We start from the raw sequence: 24,658 nt of genomic DNA, 5'->3' as shown, positions 1-24,658 counted from the left end.
TCACACACAGACACACACACACACACGCACACAAACACACAAATTCACACACACATACGTAACTGTTAAAGGGAAGTTTGCTCCATCCAGGGCAATCAAAAGACACTGCAAGACTTTATGTGGTTTGTGTGTGTGACGTGTGTGTGACGTGTTTGTGTGTGTGTGTGTGTGTGTGTGTCTGTGTGTGTTTGTGTGTTTATGTGTGTGATGTGTCTCGGCGGTGTGCGGTCAAACACAAAAGAGCTTCCATGATTTCTCAAACCCACACTTTGCTCTGATCTCTAATCTGCTAATACAAAATCCACATGTTTAATTTAACTGAATATGTGTGTGAATCTGGAGGGTGACAATGAGCGGAAGATGAGAAAGGCCTTCAGTAAGTTAAAGACTCACCTTGTAGACTTGCCCGTACGTTCCATTTCCAACCACCTCAACCAACTCAAAGATACCAGCTGGATCCTGGAGGCAAAAACAACACACAAAGAGGATCAGGGCTGGGAGAGGGGAGAGGAGAGGAGAGGAGAGGAGAGGAGAGGAGAGGAGAGGAGAGGAGAGGAGAGGAGAGGAGAAAAGAGGAGAGGAGAGGAGAGGAGAGGAGAGGAGAGGAGAGGAGAGGAGAGGAGAGGAGAAAAGAGGAGAAGAGAGGAGAGGAGAGGAGAGGAGAGGGGAGGAGAGGAAAGAGGAGGAGAGGAGAAAAGAGGAGAGGAGAGGATAAAGGAGGAGAGGGTGAGGAGGAGAGATGAGGAGAGATGAGGAGCAAAGAGGAAAGGCGAGGTGAGAGTTTTTGGGATACAAATAGTCAGTACAACCCAATGTGTACCCAATGCTGATTTAAGGAAATGGGTTCCAGAAGAAGATTGAATAATAATTATTATTATTCAGACAATGTACCTTTAGGAAGATGCTTTTATCAATAGTGATTTAGAATCAGTATTTTTTAGATACCATAGATGTCATTAATTGGCTTAGCTGGGCCTTGTGATCAGGCAGGGATATTGTCAAACCTCGTCGGGCTTCGAACCAAAAACCTTTGGGCTGGGGGTGAAAACCCCCAAGCCCAACTCAATATAACATAAGAATATAACGTAATACACGGGTATACCCACATATTTAATATCTGTTGAGTATTATACAGAAACTAAAATGACAAACTGAGAGTCTTTGATAGCAGGGAACACATTGGTGACACTGAGGAAATGAAGAACGCCAATTTGGCTTCGAGTCAGGACAGAATGGAGCCAAGTCCGTGCGCAACAGTGCGGACAGAAACACTTATGACTATACGCCCACTGTACAAAACCTTCTTAAAAAGTTCCAAGTCGTAAAACCAGCCAATGAGAATGACATGTACTGGGTAAGAGGTTATTTTCACGAACTTAAATAAGTTATTTTTTCACAAATGTTTCGACCCACAAACGATCCCGTTTGGAGCGACGTGTCTTCATCTGCGGCGCGTCATTTGAGACGTTTGCAGTCAGCTGTGGGTCGAAAGGCACGACAGAAAGCGCACAATAACATAACCTCCAGTCTGGATGTCTCAGTTCGAGTGCAAAATGTTTCGATTTAACTGTTGCATGTAAAATCAGTGTCGGAGAGTTGGGGGAGTAACGCTGGTTAGAAACCACTGCCCCGCATCCGTGGTCTGCAACATGTTGACACAAACTCTGCGTCTCTGGCCCATAAAGACAACAATGTTACTCACTCGTAGAGCAGCGAGGTCTATACTGTCCAAACTCCGGGTCGTGTTTTCTCTCGACATCGCTGCAGTGGGACCAGCGAGGGGGGTTTCAGGAGATAAGACCACCAGCAGACGTGTCTTGCAAACTAACGGTGCCTCGTTTGCTCGTCCATGGTGTGTTTGCCTCACCAGAGTGTGATGGCTACAGGGCGACACAGGAAACTTGACATCCAGCGAAACCCGGAAAAACGTGGAGGAAACTTTGCTGAACTCCTCCACCCCCACGAACCACCCTCCCCCGTCTCTCCACCCTTTACACTCTCCCTCCTCCCCCTCCTCTCACCCCCGTCTCTTACACTCGCCCTCCTCCCCCCTTTCGTACACTCTCCTCCCTCCTCTGAAAAGAACATCACTTTGTTTGAGAGCAGAAACAGTGGTGACACAATCAGCAACACAGGCCAAACTTAAGAACACTATGGGCTTCTGCTTCATTCATAAGACTCATCGATACATTCACGTAAACACTATTCTGGATAAAAAAAACACATTCTTGGTTCACATCTGTGCATTGTTGTTTTTTTATCTTATCAACAACTTTTTTGCTGGATTGTTGGGGCCGATTAAGCTATTTGATTTTAATTAAGAAATTGTAAGGTCCTTAAAAAAGGAAATCACAATTTGTGGACGATTTCAAAAATCCTGACTTTAATGCAAAATAGTTCTTAAAAGCAATGAAAAATCGGTTAAAGCTATCACTAATGTGTGTCTTTATTGCCTTTACCAAAATATTGTTTTGTTAGTGCGTTTTTAGTCAAGGTTTTTAATGAAGGATACCTCATGAATGGTGGTGCATACAACGAACATCATCACATTCTAAACGCTACCCTTGAGTTGATGTCCTTGGTGGGGAATATCACTATCGAGAAAGTCACCTTAAAAGGTTTGGTTTGACCACAGACACACCATGCAGCTGTGGTGACCGTTTTTGGGACGTTTTTTCCCACTCTCTGTCAGCCATGAAGGCATGAAGCCTGTACTAACATGAACCCGTCATAGTTTTACCTTGAGGGGTGGGGAGCAATGGAGACAACCGTTCTGTCGCCCTCCCTCACTGTTCTTTCTATCTAGGGGAGGAGAGAGAGACAGAGCATGGGGGACACTGGAAGATTGGCCATTACACACACACAGTGTGTGTCTGTATGTGTGTGCCTGTGTTTGTTTGTGTGTGTGTGTGTGTGTGTGTGTGTGTGTGTGTGTGTGTGTGTGTGTGTGTGTGTGTGTGTGTGTGTGTGTGTGTGTGTGTGTGTGTGTGTGTGTGTGTGTGTGTGTGTGTGTGTATGTATGCTTCTCTGTGAAGAATGGTCTCTCTGTGGTCTTACACACTGGCCTTGTTCACACTACGGTCAGCTGCCACACACACACACACACACACACACACACACACACACACACACACACACACACACACACACACACACACACACAAATATACACACACACACACACACACACACACACACACTAACACACACACACACACACACACACACACACACACACACACACACACACACACACACTCAACACCACACACAAACACTCAACAACACACAAACTTTGACTTTGCTCTCTGTGACTTTTTACCTAAACAAGAGAACATTCTGAGAAAGATTCAACGTATTCACTTGGGTCTGCTGAGGAGAGACAGCTTCTATCATTTATCTCTCTCAGACTTTATCTATTCTCCCATAGGTTGCATTTCATCTTTTATCTTCCTGGCAGCTCAATATAAATGACTGAATCCCTTTACGGCAATCGTGATTTATCGTGATAATGTGTTTGTTCCAAAATGTGTAAGAGTCATTAAATATACATTAAACGATTAAAATGATACACATTTGTTTGTTTTGATTTTACTGTAAGATCATCTGAATTTATATCACTAAGCCCTCATTATTCTTTTGGTAAATCTTCCAAAACACTGCTACTATCATGCACTACAATTATCCATGTTTAATTTAATTTAATGTTATTATTGACATTTCTTTCTGAGCGTTAAATTATTATTGATTCATAATGATGTCCATCTATTGTTTTTATCTTCCCCTCTACCCATTTCAAAAGGATGTTACAAATGTGTGGTTTCTGAGCCTTACTTGTAACTCATTCGATCAAGTTATTCTCTGGTTACCACAAGAGAGAGCTTTGGGCAGTGGGTGTCATTGAAGTCACTGACAGGAGGGGGCACTGTGAGAGGCTGTTCATCTGGTGCAGATGAAGAGAGGTATAGAGACAGAGACCAGTTGGGATAGACAGCAGAGAGAGAGAGAGAGAGAGAGAGAGAGAGAGAGAGAGAGAGAGAGAGAGAGAGAGAGAGAGAGAGAGAGAGAGAGAGAGAGAGAGAGAGAGAGAGAGAGAGAGAGAGAGAGAGAGAGAGAGAGAGAGAGAGAGAGAGAGAGAGAGAGGGAGAGAGAGAGAGAGAGAGAGAGAGAGAGAGAGAGAGAGAGAGAGAGAGAGAGAGAGAGAGAGAGAGAGAGAGAGAGAGAGAGAGAGAGAGAGAGAGAGAGAGAGAGAGAGAGAGAGAGAGAGAGAGAGAGAGAGAGAGAGAGAGAGAGAGAGAGAGAGAGAGAGAGAGAGAGAGAGAGAGAGAGAGAGAGAGAGAGAGAGAGAGAGAGAGACCAATAAAACGTTCTATGGTATAATGTCATGCATGGCACAAAACCAAATTTTACTACGCTATTAATTGATATGTTTTTCAAGGATTCCTGATGCCCTCAGTAATAAAGGTGGAGTATTTGTACTAGACAGCAATTGCCTGAGAAAGAAACCTAAAACACTAGTATATATATAACCAAAACACTGCTTATGTTTAGTTGTAATTTTTTTAGGAATGCATAAGTTTATATCTTAGTTACCTTGAACATCATTATCTTAGTTAACAATAACATGAATAACATTAGTAAACATTAACACCATTCGTGAATGATTACCAGACCATTGTTTAACTGTTACTGTTTTAGTTTAGTGTTATAACTGAATTAACTAATGTTAACTAACAGTTAATCAAGTTAGCCTTGTTGTATATGAGAAACATCAAAATATTGAGTGATTTTAAGTGATGCTTTTGTAACTAAGAGGGTTAGACAGCAGTTTCAAGGGTTGTATCCACAATTATTATTTATCCTAAATTATTATGAATAATAAATAATTCAATTCATTTTCATAGTGCTCTTCAAGGCATTCACAGTGCTTTACATAATGATTGAAGTGTGTGTGTGTGTGTGTGTGTGTGTGTGTGTGTGTGTGTGTGTGTGTGTGTGTGTGTGTGTGTGTGTGTGTGTGTGTGTTATCTTCTGATAAGACATTTGTGTTCTGTTGGTTTTGCACTGGAAAGCACATGATTGAAAAAAATGACTTCACTCAAACTTTATTAACTGAACGGCACTAACTTACAGAAGGTAGCCTCCTGTAGGCTGGGGTTTCTCAACGGTATTTCCCTCAGCGGCCCGTCAGGGTAAACACCAGCCAGGTGTCACTAGTCTGTTCCACTGGCTTCTACCGACCTATAAAGCCTCCTCCTCTTATGAAGAAGCTCCATGACCAGAACCCCACTGAAACACGTGGATCTCCCTGGGAAGCTGTTTTTTGGCTTCCAGGCAGGTGAAAGCCTCTTTGGCTGGATGATGTTTACCTGGCCATGTTGTATGGGTGCACGAGATAAAACACATTGTTTGCAACTTCTTGCAAACACATCATGCTCGTGTTTGTTCAATGTCATCCACCCGACAATCCGCGTCAGCTTCTTGTCTGGGAAGGAGGGAGCGGGGTGGAGACATCTCTCTCCGATATAGTAAATATGGACTGCAGTACCCATGCAAAACGCTCTGTGCCAATGTGGTGTATTGCACCTTTAAAACTGATTGTTAGACTCTGGTTAGAGAATTTTAAAACAAATACCCTTCTTTAACTCTGAACATCACCCTTTGATTGAAGTATATATTTTGTACATCTTCTCCTTTCATGCCCACTGGGGAGCTATACTTCCCCTGTTGAGAACAATACTGCAGAGGAAGTGATCATGATCATCTCTTGGAATGAATACCATATCCTTTTCTCCGGCTCAGAACTGCACTGCACTCAGCAGCTCAACCAGTAACCGCTTCCTGGAAATCCTTGTGATTCTACATTGCAAGAACCAGAACCAAGGGTCCAGCCTCTCTTAATTATTCTGTCAGACTCTGGCATGTTCTTCAGGGTTGTGGATGACTTCATCTCATCCACTCCATCAACCTCGGCTCTAACTGTACTTAAAATTGAAATTGCAGCAAGTAGGTAACCACTATTTAAGCCTAAAGCCTGGAGACAGTAGGGGTGACTTCAGAAGAACCTGCTAATGCTAGATCTCAGCCAGGCAGCAGTGCCCAGTCTCATTACAGGACAGGAGTCTAACAGCAGGGCAATGGTGGATGTCTCCAGGGATGTGCGGAGATATGTTCTGCATTTGCCCTGAACATTGATTACGTTACAAACCAGGGTAAGTCTCTAAGATCAGACAAAGTATCACTTTTTTCCACATACATTTTCCAGATCAAATCCAAATAAGCTTTATTCCTTTAATTTATAAAGACTGATAACCACTGATCTGTCTGCTGTCTGTTTGAGCAGTTTATTAAACGAAAACCAGATCCAGAAAGATCAAAAACACATAATCAAACTAAAGAACTCAACTGAGCTGCTATTATATCAGTATATTTTTTTACTTGGCTTATTGGGTTTTGTAAGAGCATATAATGTCTTTCAGAGCGTTTATCAAAAGTAAAAAAAATACCTCAGTAAGAAGGCCTCTAAAAAAGTGACAATCGACATATTGCTTAACACTATGATAGCTTACAAAGTGTGGAACGGTGAACGAACCGCCTCCTCCCCAAACAGGACACGACTTATATGGGCAAAAGCCAAAAAGGCAAATTTATTCCAAAATCCAACACAAAGTCTCTTCAGAACACAACAGAACGAAAAACCTGGTCGGAATCGACGGTGCAATCGACGGTGGATGACACGAGGACAGGTCTCTCCTCATTCAGGGAGGGCCCCAAATGAGTGGAGAAGCAGGCTATTACAGCCCTGCTTCTCCACCTGCTCCTCAGGTGCTCCGCATCTCCTTAATTGGTAGCAGCTCCAATGTCCCCTCTGGACACTGGGGGAAATGGGTGGTAGACGTCTTCAACAACCCGTCCCCTGGGCTTCCAGGGGCGCTGTCCCGGAGCCGGGTTGCCACAAATGACCGACAAAACTATAATAATAACAATATATATAATACAACTGGACAAAAATCAAATAAAATATTAATATAATAATAATAGTAAAAAAATAATATGTAAGGGATGATGCATAAAACACCGTTCATTATCGGGAAAATAAGCCCCGACAGGGCGAACAGGACACCAACGCAGAGCGGAGGTGTCTCGCTTCACCCTGGAGGGGCTTATTTTCGTTGGCAGAAGAAGTCTGCCCACAACGTTGTCGTCGCTTAGCAACCAAATACGCTGGGGTTGATAAGTTACCGGACTGCTTGCGGAATGATACGAAAGACGTGAATCAGAGGCAAAAAATTGACTTTCCTTGACAGTGGTCATCATATGCTTAGCAACGGTCATTATCGAAAAATAAATAGAATATACATGATAGAGTAAACACACAACCATCGCTAGCCACTTAATAGTGAATAGTGTCCGTAATAGACACTGGTAGTCAGTACAGCAGCATATCACCCAAACCACCACAACAAACACAATGAATCCTTAGGTAGGTTAGGAAAAATGGGGAAAGAGTTATGGGCCCAGCTGCGGACCTGTAAATAAATAATAAACAGTGGCCTGGGAAGAGAAATTTGCCTAAGAGGTGCTGAAAGGACACAACAGTTATATTAATATACAAGTTCTTGAAAGTCTTGATACTGAGACAGGACCATCTTAACCACAGTCTGCTGGGGAAGGAGAAAAAACAGGATTTGCAAATAGCGCTCAAACTGAACCTAGATCCTAAGAGAGGTTTTAACAAACATATTATTCTTCCAGGGGAAAGTGAATGAATGACCAGTGAGTGTGCTCACATTTTGCAAATCTCTCACGTAGAGTTGCACACCACCTAAGAATACAGCAAGGTCGTTGTAGAGCTGAGTCCTACTCTTTACCATTGCAGTATACCTCCATGTGAGTCATGTGTACAGGCACGCTGTGTAGACTAACAGCAGATCCAACACTGGCCCTATGCTCCCCTTTATATTGATCCAGGTTTGGTAGAGTCTGCCCATATAACCAGCCAGGTTAGAGGACGATCAAAGACCTCACATTAAAGCCAGTATATAAACATAAGATCAGGTAAGCCAACTCTCACATTGGCCTAGGTCTTTGCAAGGCAAGAAGGTCTGAGGGAGTAGTAGAGGTATACCCTGGAACAAGAGGTAGAACCCTGGGAGAACATCATTTATTATATCAGAACCGACTCCAGCAGCTGAAGATAGATGAGCACAGATCAGCTGTCACAGTCTTCTGTTCCACTCAAGATAACAAGGGGGCAAAGTTAGCTTTGCAGAGGTATTCAAAGTTGTGTGTAACATGAACTCTGAAGATACGTGAAGCTATGGATTGCAGTCCTATAGCGTAGGTTGTGTAGAGGATACTTCCCAGAAGCTGTTTTAATAGGAAATATCTCACTTTGTTCAAGTTCAATTTGTACCCAGATATTTTACCAAATGTTTGAAGAGTGGCAAGAGCAGTAGGGACAGAGATAGTCGGTTGGAAACGTATAAAAGGAGGTGATCTGCTTAAAGGGAGACACTTGACTCCATACTAATCCTTAGTATGCCTGTAATATGGGGGTTAGCTCAAAGCGCTATCGAAAGGGGTTCAAAGGCGATTGCAAATAGAAACAGACACAAACGGCAGCTCTGTCTTGTAGAGCGATAAAGGCTAAATTATTCAGATTGAATATGATCTGTGCTGACTGAGGCCTGCGGAGTAGAATAGAGCAGCTGAATCCAGGAAATACACATTTTCCCAAACCAAATCTGTCCAACGTATAAAAAAGGTAATTCCACTCCCCTATATCAAATTACTTCTCACCAAAGATAACAAAACCTCCTGGGTATTAGAGGTAGAAGCCGCTCATATTTTCCTTTGCTTCATCTTCAGTTTTATCATTTGAGTGAGCTCTCATTGCATAACTATATTGATGGTTTTAATTACCCATTTTATAGTTTCTCCATACATCCAAAAGCTGTTGAGGACTTTCCAGTTCTGCAGCAATGATACGATTCCAGGGAGCTTCTAGCAATAGAAACATCTTTGAAGTCAAAAATAAAGAGTGTGCAGGTGGATCTGTGAGATCAACTCCAAGATATCTCATACACATGCCGAGATAAACATCTTCCAGCCAAACGGCTTTCACCTGCCAGGAGGCCACAACCAGCTTCCCAGGGAGATCCATGGAGAACACGTAGCAGAGTCCCAGCGCATACGGTGGGTACATGGACTCGAAGTACTCATTGTAACTCATAAACCACTTGGAGTTTGGGTCTCGATGAACGTGAGCCTTCCTCACCACGTTTCCCGTCATGTACCCGTGTCTGGGAGTCCTGTGGAGCTCCTTCATGAGGCTGCGAACATTGATGAAGGTGTCTGAGTCAGTCTTCATGGCGTAGGACGCGCCGGGGCACCGCGAGTCGAGCCACTGCAGCATGAGCATGGTTTTAATGGTGAGGTTGTGGTAGGTGTCCACGAAGTCCCCCTGGAGCAGATCCCGGTGTTCCACGCTCTCACGCAGCAGCTAGGACATCTCACAAAAGGTTAATCATCAGGATACATCGTTTCTATATTGTACTGTAAAATATAGAAATAATGGATCCTGAACGATTAAACATGAGTGAGATGTACAATTTGTACATCATTTGTACAAAATAATTGCAGGGAACACTAGATAGGACGGAAAATGATTTGCGTTACCTAGACACAAGATAAGGGTCTAGTAATAAGGCCGACCTTTCATGAGCACCTAGATACAGGATAAGTTAAACAAACAAGGGTCTAGTAATAAAGCCGACCTTTCATGAGCAATGTGCCTGATAAACACACCTGATCCTGGAGGTAATTGTCCTGGTCTTCAGATTGACCCAGCAGAAAGAAGTGGCTCACTCTTTTGCCCAGTACTGTTGTTTCTCCAGCCCAGGTGTCACGTATTGCATTGCGAGCGACCCGGTTGTGCGGAGCCACTGTGATCATGATCACCAGGAAGGGCTTTTTCTGTAGACAATACTCTGGTTCATCCAGTATGAAACAGTGCTGCTGTGGGGAAGACACAGAGTAGAGATTAGGATCCTGAGAGAAATTTATAATCAAATATTAATCACACCAATTTATTATTATTTTTTTACTCCAAAAAGTCGGAATGACAGGAAAGCATTTATTTTAATATTGTCAAACGATTTGGCATCTTCACCAAAAACTATGCATGACTTTGAAACACAAGGATTATGTTTTAGTAAAGTGAAAAGTGCCGACTGGGGAGAGATGATCAACATGCTTACACTGTGAGCTGTCGTTGTGTTGTTAGCGTGCTGAGTGGAAAAGTGCCTTAACGGAGACCATGAGGATTGATGGTTTAAAGCATACAAATAAAATGTAAAAGACAGCATTAAGAGGGCTGCAAAGGGGGCCAGCAAAGGGAGCCAGCCTCTTGTCCATGGAGCAACTCCACTGCAGAAACAGAAGAGAATAAATTATGACGTTTGCCCGATGACATGTTTAGTAGAGCACCGGTTTGACAAACCCACAATGAGAACGACAAAGCAGTCATGGGTTGGTTTGAGTTCAAAAGTTCATCCATGGTCGTATATTTTAGTTGGAGACACAAAAAAAAATACTTTATAAATCAGCTCACTTAACAAGATGCTGCATAGCTTCTGAATTTGATTATTTTAGACAATGATAAATTAAGACTATATTTCAGAGAGGGTGAAATAGAGATGGAGATGTATATAGAGAGACAGAAGAGAGAAATAAGGTGAGGTGAGACAGGTTTGATGGGGACAAGATGTATCCCAGTAAGGTGAGATTTTTAACAAATGTTAAAGTTAATCAAAAATCAAAATAGCTCAGTCAACTAATTTGAAGACTGCTGCTAGTTGAATTTAAACCCCTTTAGAAATAATTGATATTATTTCTGAAGGGGATAATATCGTACATTTGTGTAGCTTTGATTTACAAGTATATGCAAAAGAAATAAAAATAAACCGGTTGCGACAAACAGACATACAATGAAACAGACAAATGTACAGAATGGGGATAAGCAGCATCCAATGTCTGAACAGCTGCAACAAACTTGTTTAAAAGCGTGTGAAACCCATGGACCTAGGTGAAACCCGGACTGGCTCCGCCTCCTGCCTTTTGAGCTTGCTGCTTTGGTTTGCGCGAACGTTTGATTCCAAAGGAGCAGGGGGAAATCATTTAGGTTCTACAAACCATCCATGTCGATGGGCCCCAAATGTGACATTTCTCTCGGAATATAAAAACCTTTTCAGAGGAACCATACATGACTCTTGATACATTACATTAATAGTGATTTCATAAAAATGTTCTATTAAATTTGACACAATGTTGTCAAATGCATCTTTGTATTTCTGAAATATAGGACATCAACAATGATCTCCCCATTTTACTTTACTTTAGTAATTTTTTGAAGTAAATATTGTTACAGTTATGTCAGCGACGTATAGTATACAATATTATTTGGTAGTACAATACACATTTAATAGCAATCTTGTGTTTGACTGAAACGGAAATGCAATATCTTGAGCGAGCCCGCACAGGGTTATTGATAGCCTCATCATTAGCTTAAACACTGCACACAAAATATTGAATACAATAAATAACCACACATGAAAAACAACATTTAACTGGTCATTAATATACTGGTATAAACTAAACAAAGAAATACAGGATTTACTTTAAATTGAATAGTATCATGAATAAATGCTTTATGTGACCACAAATGTTGATCATTTTAGTTTCTGAAGTTTGACTGAATGTTTCTGTCAAAGAAATAAGACAGATACACTAAGAATATATGCAGGCCAAATGAAGCCAAAAATCGTCATAATCAATGTTTATTTTCAACCTAATTCTAAAAGATTTCTTTTTTTTAAGTGAGGAATCACATTTAAGTATAGACTTACCAACGTCCAACATAAGCTCTTTTGATCATCTCTGGGTGAATGAGGAGTCAGGGCTCGGCTATCCCACGGGGTCAGACACACAGAATACAGATGCTGACAGCCTTCTGATACTGTCTGCAGTGTGGTTTTTGTGGTCGACTACGTGTTCAAGCCTTTAGTTGAGTATAAATAACATCATCAGAGGAAATGTTCCGCTTTCTTCATTGTGCAGAAAATAACGGCAAAATAAATATATAACCATATCAATCCAACACATAGGTTAAAGTCTACAAGAGATTAAGGTTTAAGGCTCTCTTTATTAATCCCCTAGGGGCAATTTGATGCACAGCCAGCAGTAAAAAGAAACAGTAAACATATAACAGATAAGACATCAAATAACAAAAAAACACCACCTTTACATGCGCTCATCGACCAGACTCATGTCAATTTTGATAAAAGCATCTGCTAAGAACTATAACCATATTTCAGTTAAATTCTACTGAGGGTTGGATAGCCAATGCAAAGGTTGATAGTTGAGTGTGGATGAGTTGAGATATGATTTGACAGAAAAGAGCTGTAAAAATGTATGTTGTTTGAAGGAGACATATTATGGTGTTTTCCCAACAGGTTAAAGTATTTGAGTTCCAGAAAACATGTTTTTGAAGCTGTTTGCTGGAAATAACTTTTAGGAAAAATAATCTCGCCTTCCGCTATTCCCCTCTGTTGCAGTCCCTTCAGAATGCGCTGTTTCTGGTGTCTGTAGCTTTAATGCAAATTAACTGCTGCCCATTGAACTATGAGTTGTCAGAGTTAAACACAGCATGGAGAAGTGATTGTTACCGTTTGCTGACTCCTGGAGCTCTATATATCGATATAATAAAATAAAATATAATAATAATAATAATAATAATAATAATAATAATGATAATAATATAGAATACTGTATATAGGTATTTATATAATATTATATAATGATGATATTATGAATCATAAAGACTGCGTCTGACGTCTCTTGTACTTCCACAACAAGTTAAGACTCGTAGTGGGGCTTATCTCGGCCATGGTTGAGAAGAATTGGGGGACAGGAACTTTGGCCTTGAATCTCTGGAGTCCATATTGAACCGCGACATGGAGGAGAAGGGGATTGTACTCCTGAGCTGACGGACTGCCGCCGAGTTGTCCCCGCAGGAGCTCGGCGGCAGTCCGGCAGCTCAGCTCCGGGAGTAGAATCCCTTTCTCCTCCGGACTGCCGCCGATTCTTTGGCGGCATTCCGGCATCTCCGCCAGACTCCCTGCCAGGCAGTCACATGGCAAACTGACAAATTAGACAACTATTTTTGTCTGGAATATCCCTGCTTCTGAAAAGCGCGGACATCTCCGCCAAGCGCTCGTCCGCTAGTGCACAAAATCGTCTCTTTGATCTGATTGGAGGGGGGTGGGGAAGTGGGTGGTAGTATTCAAATGCACCCCCTTCCTATGTAGGAGGGGGCGCCGAAACGGACTCGCTCGTTTGGTAACTGTAGGCGGGGAACTTTCAGAAATTATTAACTTACTCAAAGCAACATGTACAGACTTTTTTTAAAGTTTGTATGCGTGAGACCCAAAACAACACCCCAAATCCTAGGAAATGTGTTGTTTTCCTAATATATCTCCTTTAAGACTGCAGTGTTTATTGTACAATTGTTCAAGGCCTCTCAAATAATGTTGACATTAGGTCAATTAGTTGTTTAATTTAATAATTGATGAAACACTGATATAACATTAAGATATTGATGAGTGAATGTATTAGATCCACAGAAAGAATTGCAATTGAATGTGAATGCAAAGTGTAAAACATTATTTAAGAATACATTGCACTGAAATGGGATGGGGAGCAAATGAGAGAAAATGGGTGCGCCTAAATTATTGTCCCTGGTATGAAAGCCTTTACAATATCATAAGCAATAGGTCTAGCTATTCTACAGTATTTTGGGCTACCATAAGCTTGCAAATAGTTTCATCATCAACAGTTCCTGCTCGGAAACAGATCAGTTAATCACAATCAAAATTTGACTCCTTAATTTCGGTAGTCTAATTAATTCTAGGTAAAAGGTGACAATAACTGATATTTACCACTACAGTCTTTTACCAAAACCAATAAACAGGCATTCAATTCAATTCAATTGTATTTGTATAGCCCTTCATCACCATTACAGTCTCAAAGGGCTTAACAGGCTAAATATTTATGCCACAATATTCATGGCATCAACCTTGAAGCGTTGGAGAACGTGCATAAAAAATACTTTTTTTTGCATGTTCAGCTATTTGGGCGGGTAGTTATGGTTGACAGGTGTGCACGCAAAGAGGAAGACACACAGCCCTACGTGACGGAGACACCACTGGTCTGGTCTGGAACAGGCCTGAAACACAAAAGAAAATAAAGGATTCCAAACTTCCACCAAAAACAAGGAATGTCTTCATTACAATTTAAATACTTAAAAGTAATGCTGCATCATTAAGCTGCATTGTTAGTTTAGCTGGTCTTGCTGCTAAAGGTCAAAATAATTTGAACTTTATATCTGACAAGTCTGAGGCACGACCAAGGAAGAGGTGATTCAAAAGGTCTTTTAAATGAAGATTACTCTGCTGGGAATGAGAAATATATTATTTGAGACAATCAGGCGTGTGTGCCATCTTTATGGGCAGTTGGGACAGTGGACTACTAAGTTCATGCACCCCCCAAAAAGGTTCCTGCTTATGAATCATTATTATTATTATTATTATTATTATTATTAGATCTGTAGTGTATTCTCTATTGTTTCAATTTGTCTTCAACTGTTTTGCTCGTTGAACGTGGCTTCGATCAGGCTTTGTTTCCTTAGTGTCAAGAAGTTAACATGCCAAGCAGTGCTGGGGCAGTACAGCTCAACGAACGTAGCCTAGTGCTAGTTTTATCACAGTGACCTATCGGCATCGATAGGAGATGCAATCATTTTGCAATCACCACTAAAATAATAGTTTCTGGTTGGGAAGTAGTGTGCCCCATGGTCAAATTCTGCTGCTGCTGAGGCTCTGTCTACTCTTTCAATTGTTTGTTGCTTTCAGTTCTAGATTCACTGACGAGTCGTCAGACAATACTCTGTAAGCTCTGTAAATTGTAACTACTACTTGGCAGCTCAAATAAGGTTAATCTCCTCCTTTTTTGTGGGAAGTGACAGCCCTTCTTGGACACAAATCGGACTGCAGCCTCTGAAAGAAAAGGTCCTCACAGTGTATCCATTTATAAGCATAATTCTAGAACTACACAACAGGACAGATAACCCTATATTGAGGCACCTAATAAAAAAATTGGGATGAGGTATATGGTATTTTTTTTGTGGGAGAGGGTTATAGGGTGAGGGGGGTTTATCCTCCACGATTTTTTATGTCTCTATACTGTTGGTATATTGATATATTTGTATACATTGCATATATATAAAACTGAAAAAAAACAAAAAACAAAAAAAAGCATGATTGAAAAATTGTTCAAAGGTGGAAATGTTTGTATCTAACTTACTTTGTCATGTTAAAACATGGTACTGTCAATGTAGTCAAAGTTACAACCATTCAACTATAGGGTAGAAGCTAATCTGGGTACCCAGAAGTAAGGTAGAAGCTAGCTGGTAACTAATGGTGTAATCCATTTGTATGGTACGCCGGTACGACGTGCTAGTCGTAAATTGTAAATCTCCCAGTTTACTTGTTGCATTTCACGGAGGAACGCCACCTTTTGGTCAATCCCACTCCCTTTTCTGAAAGTAGAGTGAGATCAGGGAGGCCGACCGTACGACTCAACAACAAAAATGGCTGCGCCCGTGAAGAGATTTATTTTCTTTGTATTTGTACCACGTTGGTCATTTAATATCGATTTTAAATGCTCTTACACACTTGACTACATTGCTAATTTATTCCGATCACCAATTTATGCATTGCACGGTCTTGCTGTGCGTACAATGCAAAGTTGTGTTGTTTGTTTTCGAGCTGGTTTGCTAAAGAGGTTAATATCGATAACAACAATGACTAGCCAATGAGAAACGCTATAAGTGCTGCAAGACAGGAAATTACATCATGTTTTCGCTAGAGCAGGTTGTACGTACCGGCGCACCATACAAATGGATTACTCCATGAGACGATAGCTAGCTGCTAACACTATCTCCCCAGCTAGTTTGCAAACACTGTGTTTCCAAAACAGCCATAATGCATGATGACAAAATGACTCAAGTAGACAAAACGTGAATACGTACCTTGGTTATAATTTGAGAAGCGCGTCTCGAAGGTCTTACGAGCGATTCAAATGTAATAAGGTAGTCGGGCAGAGTGTTGGGTTCGCACATCGCACTTCCAGCTGCTGTGGAATGGAAGATTGCTTCTAGAATCCAGGGTCGTTTGATAGCTTCTAGCTTGAAAGATTAATTAACCACCGCAAGTGCAAGCATCACAGTGGTCAAAAAGTATAAAGTTTACAAATATAAAAAGTAATTGCCAAGATTTATGGACCTAGACCTCTGTGATAGATGTTGAATGGTATCGATTGGTTTGGTTGTTTTGGGTTTCAAGATTGTTCATTTCTATGCACAATAATGATCACTAATAGCCAGGTGAGCTACAATTTCATCAGATTGGACGCCAGGATAACAGGAACCCAGGCAGTATAAAGAAAGAGGGTTAGGGTTTTATTTTAACCATTTGGAGGCTGCTTCAAGCAGCCATCCTCCACCCAGACTCCACAAATACCAAAACATTAAACACAATCTAAATAATATAATATGGGTGAATGGGGCTTACCATCAAGCATACTAGACAGAAAAGAAGGAACTTCTTTTAAAATGCAAACATCCACAAGGGAGACATGAGAGACACTATTAAATGGATTGAAATAAATGATAATGACATGTGAGTGAAGGCCCACAAACTTACAGATTTTAAATTATTGAAAGTTATAATTAAGGTTATATACATAACATAATAGAAATTAATATATCTCATCTCATCTCATCTCATCTCATCTTCATCCGCTTATCCGGGGTCGGGTCGCGGGGGGAGCAGCTCAAGCAGGGGGCCCCAGACTTCCCTTTCCCGGGCCACATTGACCAGCTCTGACGGGGGGATCCCGAGGCGTTCCCAGGCCAGTGTGTTGAGATATAATCTCTCCACCTAGTTCTGGGTCTTCCCCGAGGTCTCCTCCCCACTGGACGTGCCTGAAACACCTCCCAAGGGACCTCCCAAATTAATATATGTATTTATTATATTTACAAGAGTTATGCCCATACGCTTAAGGCATTTCATTCCCCCCTTTAAGTAAAGGAAGTAGGCTATACCAATCATTCGCTATCAATCTGCCACAACTGTATTTATACTGTGTTCAAGACAACCAAAGACAAGTTTAAACTCAGAGAGCCCGGATTCCGACGTCATTTCGTTCGGCTGTAAATTTACTGTTGGCACAACATGGCCCAACATGGCCCAAAGGGAACTTGGTCTATTGTTGCTGAATGCTTCACACAAAACATTTAAATTATATTCATGCTTCTCTTTGAACATGAAGGAGCTGAGACCAAAACTGGCTAATTTAATTGGAAAGTAGCCGTTCAATTCCAGGGGCTCAAAATTGTATAATTGGAAAACCGTTGAATCCCTCTTTAACAAATCAGAGGTCATTTTCTAAGCGTTTCACATTGTCTTGACGGCAAAATATGGATAAACAGTTACCTACATGACTGAATTTTATGCTATACACAATTATTTTTCCAGTCAAAATATATTTTCTGCGGCAGATCACCCCAACATAATTTAGTTTCCTTTGAGTTACACGTCCCACTTCAACACTGACCCCTCCCCCTACCACAGGACCATAACCGTGTCCCTCTACTTAACTTTTGTTTATTTGTAGCCTATTCATTCACTTTCCTTTCAGAGTTGCCTTGAAGGAAGCAACACATTATTTTAACGCTAAAACCTACTACCGTGAACCGGGCATTTGGCATCATTGGGGAGACTGGAGGACATCCAGGGAAGACAGCAGGGAGTGGGCAGCTAGTCACCAATCCACTCCTCTCTCAACTTAGAGACAACCTCAGAAAGCAAACCAGATAAAACAACCTGCAGGCCCTCCGAGTTTAGAGAAGGCAGAGAGGCCTACACAGACCAACCCCACGGTAACGACCGAAATATGCACAGACAACAAGAAAACATGTTTGGTAAGTGTGAATGTAGGTGACAGGGGTGTAAATGACTGGAAAGGAAGACCCAACTGTGAAGGGCCACCCAATGATAATCACCCAGGAGTCACTGCACAAAGCTCCCAAAGAACCCAGTAAAGCCAGACAGCGGAGAGGAAGGAACCATGAAAGAGGAACAAAGTCAAGTATCAAGTGGACGAAGAGAAACGAGGCAAAGGCTTGGTGGATCTTGGAGAACAACCTGAGCACAGTGCTGGAACACTCCCTGCGTGGCAAAAGAGAGACAGAGGCTCAGTTTGTTGCTGGGACATCCTGTACCAGGAATGCCAAATTTTGTGGAATCCCCATGGAGCATGCGGCCACCCCAGGAGGAATGGGAAGTTGGGCGTTAGGCAAGCAACGTGCTGGGTGAGATCGAGCAACGTGTGCATTGGTCCCTCAGGAAAAGGGCTTAGATAGTAAAACATTGCCGCCTTCTCTTTATTTTCTTTAATTACTGACTTAGTAACCCATCATAGCCTCGGGAGACTGTCCGACAATCTCACGAGCAGAGCTGTGCAGAAGCAACTCTCAGACGGCCTGACGAGAAACAATCAAAGCCAGCTCCCCGTTATATGCAGAGAGTTGTGCTATCAGGTCATTCTTTACCATTTGGATAATGTCACCACTGAAGATGGGCACAATCCACTTCACAATAGCCAGCAAGATTGATGAGAAGGCAAGCTCATACAGAAATGGTTGGGACACACTGAGGTTACCTCTCCACTCTATCAGCCTGGTGTAGAAGCAGGAGTGGCTGGTGAGCTAACCCCCAAGTTAACTGTGGACATTGCTTACGTCCAAATTTAAATCAGCCATGATTTTGGTTCAACTCTTCCAGTCTTTAAACTGGGCATTTGGCGGTCCGCTGACATCCATTCTGTTCCAAATGAGTGTTGAGCAGCACCCATAGCTTTCTCGTTGTTTTGTCCAACACAAGTCAGCCAAGTTAGTCTCCAAAAAACTGAAGAGGCCAAGATGCGGGGAATTAGGGAATGGCAGAACTTGTAACACAATGTTCATTTGGAAACCTAACATACAACCAATAAGCTGTAAGCTCAGAATTCTGAAATAAAAGTCTGTGGGCAAAATCAAAACTTGGGGATTTGTTCTTTTTTTGTGGGCACATCTAGAAACTGGTCATGTTCTTTATCCATATTTTTATAATTATTTACGATTTTCTTTTTGGCAGACTGAAGTATTTTGGTGGCTGCCAAATAGTTGTAGGATTAATTTGGGTCAAATAGAGGTATCCTGTAACACAAAAAAAGTCATACTGATCAGGCCTAAAATCGTCAAGTCAAAAGAAGGAACAGTTAACTTAATTCTTCCACGTTAGAGAGCTGTGTTGATTCTGCTTTGGTCAGCAGGCTGAAGACAAACAAGACAACCCTGTGGTCTCCTACATGAAAGTCTATGATCAAACAGTAATACTGATGTCCAAGTAATACCATTCTGTATTGAACCTGATGAACCTTGAACCTTCAATGTCACGATCACTTTGCAACTGTTTTGTTTGTCTGCAATGACTTTTGCATCTTTCATTCACTTTTCCCTTGGTGGAATAAAGTAAATTGCCAATATCTGAGCATTGGCAAAATTGTGTTTGTCCGTACCAAGGCCACGGATGCACCCTTTGTGGCTATATTTTGGTCTCTGTCACTCAGTTTGTTTGTTTTTACATCCCATCCAATCTCTGCTCTTATTATACAGATAGCAGAACAACAAGCGTCGTGAGATATCGGTCCCTCAAAAAGTGGCTCTGAATCTGTTTTCCCAGGAAGGAACCATTTGTCCTGCTCCCAGACCGACCCATGCTGTGTTGAGTGACACTATACATTAAGGTTTCTTATAGCACTGCGCAGAAATGGGCCGTGCACCAACACAGTGTAGTGTCTCAAAACAGACAGGACTTAGCTTGATTCGGGGGAAAGATAAGGATCTATCTTTCATTATCTATTGGAAAAGATAATGGCCGCTTCTAAGTGGCAATCTATGAAGCTGGTTGGCTCAACACATGGTAGCAATGTGAGCACCTTTATTTATAAAAAGGCTTCTATTTAGAATAATTTAAATGCACATTCGTCAAGCAAACCCATTAAAGGCATTGTAGGTGAGATTTAAGAGGTATAATGTGAGTGTAATTGGTTAGAAATGGCATAGCCATCAAACAGCTATTAGTGAGTGAAATGCTCTGTGGGTCTGTTCTGGTTGGGCGCCTGCTACAAAGTTGTTGATGTTGTTCTCATGTGAGCTTCACCACACGGTGCGTGAAGGAAACACTTCTCACTGCTGAAGAGATGGAGGGCGGGAGGGAACAGAGAATGAGGGGCATTTTCCGTGCAGAACATGTTCAAAATCATGCTCTCTTCAACTATTTTATGCTTTCACTCTTTAAAATGCTAACATTTTACCAGCAGCAATGTTAAGCGAGCTCATCAAATGCCTTTTTTTTTCTTATAGTGATGTCTAACCACCACTGAATCCACATTTTTTAATTATCCCCACATTTTTTAATTATTACCCACAGCTAACCGTGTTTCTGATTCAATAAGGATATTAAGAGGAGGCCTTAACACCTTTAATCGAAAGGGTAGAAAACATCCTCTTGTTTATCTTATGGTATACAACATGCAAACATACATTTAAACCTTGAAACCACTTTGGTAAATGTTGATAATCATCGTATTTTGACTTTGAAAATGGCAAATAATAATTAAATCAACATAGTAACAGTGAAGGCACATCGGAGTTTGTTTTACAGCTAAATCCGAAACAAGCCCTTAGTCCTCATAATCAACAATTATATCGCTTTTTGAGTACATGGTGCATTTGTATCCATTACCAGTCGATCCTGCATTTAGAAAGTTAATCACTAGGAATACCTCAAACCAATATGCCATGTTTCTGTCATGTTGCCATAAAACAAACAATATCAGTATTCCTTCCCATGGGCTTTAATCTGTCTGCATTAGTTCAACAGGCAGACCCAAACTCGACAAGTCTCACACCCCTGCAAGTGTTCTCCCCCAACCCCCCCCCCCCCCTCCCCCAAGGGCAGAGTTGACGTGAGCCCGGGTGACACAGGCTTGACATGAGACGCTACATCTTGTTTATGCACTGAATAAAGATCCCTTTTCCTCCCACGCCGGGGCAAGAACTGCCATCCTTGATTGACAACCCTTTGGTCAGAGGACCATAGATGTTCTTCAAGCCTGAGAAAAGGGAGGCAGAGAGAGAGGAGTGGGAGATGGAGGTTGGAGGGGAAGGCGTCGAAGAGGGAGAAGCAATAGATATTCCTTGCACAGGATAATAAGCACACGATAAGTAGAAAACAACCAATATGGATTTTATTTGCTCTTAATTAAATGATTTCAACCAAAAGTATCCAAAAGTTTTCAACATAATGAGCAAAAACAGAACACACTCACTTTATATTGCCACCGAATATAACAACTTAAACAAATGTATTATTGTATCAAACAACGTCAACTATTCATTCATTGGTTTGAAAAAAAAAATAACAGACAATATCCTGGTGTAAAACCATGAAAGCAATTATTCCACTTAAATATCACGCTAACAATGTCTGTAACAATGTTTTGTTCCTTAAAGCTCACAAAGAAGAATGGGTCTTACTTTTTTTATGCAACGTAAAACTTGACCTGACTGATTAGAGATGAGTGTTTATCAGGGGTGGAGTCCTGGTCCACGTTCATATGCTGGGCTAAAGTCAGCACAAGCCATCGATCCACCTGGCCAGGGACAATAGGAGAAACTAAAAAGGAAGCAGAATGCTGTGGACGATTGATCTCTCTCGCTCTCGTTTTGTCATTCATGAGCACACGCAAACGCTGATGTCGTTACATAATTGTCAAGGAGTTAATCATTCTTACGTATTCGTAGTAGGCAGACTCTATGGAAACTGTACAGATATAACTCTAACACTGCAACGAAAAAAAAGTTGAGTTCAATATTACCTCAGACATCTAAAAAGTGAGGTTCTTCAGATTCAATCAATAAATCAAAAACAACAAAATAACAAAACTCTGTTCGGAGAGAAGTCTCCCGTTCCCTTTTTTGAGTAGTACTGTTTGTTTATGGCCAAAGAGAGAACATATATATATAGATATATCTATATACATCTATATATATAGAGATATATATATATATAGATACATATATTGTAAATATGTCTTTAAACCGCTCAGCTTCGTAATAAGTCTGCAACCAATGGTTGTTTCATTTTATTGGTTAATCCGTGTTTTTTTTTTCTCCTTTTCATCTAAATTAGTGTTCATGCAAATAGAAAAACATTGTGAATGTCTCTTTGTCCGGCTGTAAGGTGGACAGTTCACGCCCTGGGCTTGTTTTGCTGACTTTTGACTGATTTATTTGGCAGGGACTTGAACCCATGTCTGATTTCATTGCATTCTATGTCCAGTTCCAGGCTTGGTTGAAAACGCCTTGTCCATCCGTGTGAAATGGCCCTCTGTGAACTATTTTCACTTTGTCCAGAAGTCATGGTCATGAAGTAATAGGAACCACACCCTCAGTAACTTAGGAACTGCTGCAAGAGTCCATGTGTGCATTGCTTTGCATTGGATCCAAATCATTTCAGTCCACAATATGGGCCATACTACCACCTTGCTAGTTGCTGGGCTGTACATCGAGAGGTAGCGACTAGCTGTGGCTGAGCTGAACATACGTTATCCAGAGAATACACAGACCATGGCGCTGAGCGAACCCCCGCCAATTCAGTCACGATACAGACACAATATCCCTCGGAAATCCTTTAGTTTGATGGGTGACTGGCATTCCATGATGACGCTATATTATTATTATTATTATTATTATTATGATTACCATTTATTTAAAGCAGGCTTCCACGTCGACATGAACTGGAGTTCTACTTCCTCCGACGGGACTCACTGGTATTAGCAATGCATCAAAATTCCCAGTGAAGGCAGAACAGCTGGTATTCCGTGATTCAGCAATCCGTGACCAGCGGCATTCCCTCTGGTTGCTGAAGTATCCCGGTGAACGGGAGCACAATGTTATCGTGGATTTCATTCTGTGCTCCTCTCATTTTCTCGAGGTCTGTTCCCTTGGGAGCGGCTGACCGAACCCTTGAGCCTGTGGCAGGGCTACCCGGCTGTGGACCGACCCACCTCAACCATCGCCTGAGCTGAGTGAAGCTCCAACAGAGTTCAAACCGGTATGGAGTCAACAGCGGTCAACGCAACTATCCCCTTTTTAAACCCCTTGTGGGAAGCAGGTCTCAGACCGAGACGCCCTGTCCATCCAGGAGCTGTTGCCGTTGGATCCGACCAATCGGTGAGAACCGCTATGAGGCTGGAAGATAATGCTCACACAAAATGGTTCCCCGGTGAAACACACACCTAGAGAGTAGTGGAACACCACATCAGTCAGTAAACAGGCCGGCAACAGTCTGCAGCCTGAGTACCTTAGTAGAGCTGTTAAAAAAACAAACATCGACAGACTCAGGTTGTTCTTAAGCAGCCGACGAGTGGCTGTCTGGACCCGCAGCAGCCTGTCCGCAGGCACTAGTCAGTCAAAACCAGTGCAGCTTAAGCCCATTCAAAATTGTCCCCTTTTTTCATGTTTCCAAACGGGCGGTACTGATAAGATACAAACAAGCGAATGGTGCAGTCCGGGATGCGGCACCAACACAAAGCAGCCTGTAGAACCGGGCTGACTGTACACCAGCGCCAGGCAGCCAGGCGGCCAGGCAGCCACAGGGCCAGGCAGCCGGCCGCTCCTCCTCCATCTACCAGATGTCGGAGCTCAGCTCTCGGCTGGTGAGCGGCACGAAGGTGCTGTTCATGTGGAGGTCTGGCTTCTTCCCCAGGGTACTGCTCTGGCCCTAGAGAGAGACAGGTACGCACACACAGATGCATGGACGCACACACACACACACACACACACACACACACACACACACACACACACACACACACACACACACACACACACACACACACACACACACAAACATACATACACATCCATACACACAGTCGTTCACACACAGACACAGTAGTAGTTGAATGCGACAGGATTGAACAAAGAAATCCTTGGCATAATATATATCACAGATGTATGTAAGGATTAATGCAGATAAAGAGCAGAAGTGAATTTAGGCTTTCATCCTTCTTTAAAAACGAATCCCTTAATAGAAAAGAAAAACTATTAGCATTGGCATAATGTTTCTGCGCCACTCTTTCCTCTAGGGAAACTCAAAACACACTTTTAAAAAGCCACTAATCTCCTACACAGCACCGTAATTAATACTATCTCCATAACGTGTCTTCATGGACCCCTGGGAAATACACAGGGAGAGATCCATTAGTGATAATCTCCTGTTTCCCTTACCTCCTGGCATCACTCTCGCACTCTCCAGAGAAAATAAGAGCTTCATTTAGATTTTGCATTGTTTCTTTCTTCTTGTTTCTTTCCTCCTATTGGAAAGAATTAGTATTCTGTCACTCGAGCCTTCCTCATCTCAAGTGA

General features: G+C 41.8%; 3 protein-coding genes across 5 annotated transcripts in view; all 3 read right to left on the bottom strand.

The window, feature by feature from the left end:
• si:zfos-2326c3.2 (misshapen-like kinase 1) overlaps nucleotides 1–1,968 on the bottom strand; it is a 65,132-nt gene extending 63,164 nt beyond the window's left edge. For 2 of the 3 annotated variants that reach the window (XM_030369315.1, XM_030369316.1), the window contains exons 1-2: nucleotides 1,703–1,968; nucleotides 394–459 (exon numbers count right to left, since the gene is read on the bottom strand). In XM_030369315.1, the coding sequence (XP_030225175.1) occupies nucleotides 394–459; nucleotides 1,703–1,759 (123 nt within the window). In that variant the 5' untranslated portion in view covers nucleotides 1,760–1,968. The remainder of the gene's footprint in view (nucleotides 1–393; nucleotides 460–1,702) is intronic. The other variant, XM_030369317.1, reaches the window with a different exon arrangement.
• Nucleotides 1,969–7,846: 5,878 nt separating this feature from the next.
• On the bottom strand, nucleotides 7,847–23,304 carry LOC115552710 (beta-1,3-galactosyltransferase 2-like). The gene is made up of 3 exons (XM_030369009.1): nucleotides 23,296–23,304; nucleotides 9,811–10,053; nucleotides 7,847–9,505 (listed from the first exon to the last, which is right to left on the bottom strand). The coding sequence occupies exons 1-3, from the start codon at nucleotides 23,302–23,304 to the stop codon at nucleotides 8,918–8,920; spliced, it is 840 nt and encodes a 279-aa protein (XP_030224869.1). The 3' UTR covers nucleotides 7,847–8,917.
• il1rapl2 (interleukin 1 receptor accessory protein-like 2) overlaps nucleotides 21,286–24,658 on the bottom strand; it is a gene marked incomplete in the record, with an annotated part of 145,457 nt that continues 142,084 nt past the window's right edge. Inside the window, 1 exon segment of the mRNA XM_030369007.1 lies at nucleotides 21,286–24,011. Coding sequence (XP_030224867.1) covers nucleotides 23,916–24,011 — 96 coding nt within the window.

The sequence above is a fragment of the Gadus morhua genome, chromosome 10 (genome assembly GCF_902167405.1).
Source record: "Gadus morhua chromosome 10, gadMor3.0, whole genome shotgun sequence".
Classification (NCBI taxonomy): Eukaryota; Metazoa; Chordata; class Actinopteri; order Gadiformes; family Gadidae; genus Gadus; species Gadus morhua.
The sequence above is the reverse complement of the archived record's forward strand: the minus strand, read 5'-3'. Positions and strand labels throughout refer to the sequence as shown.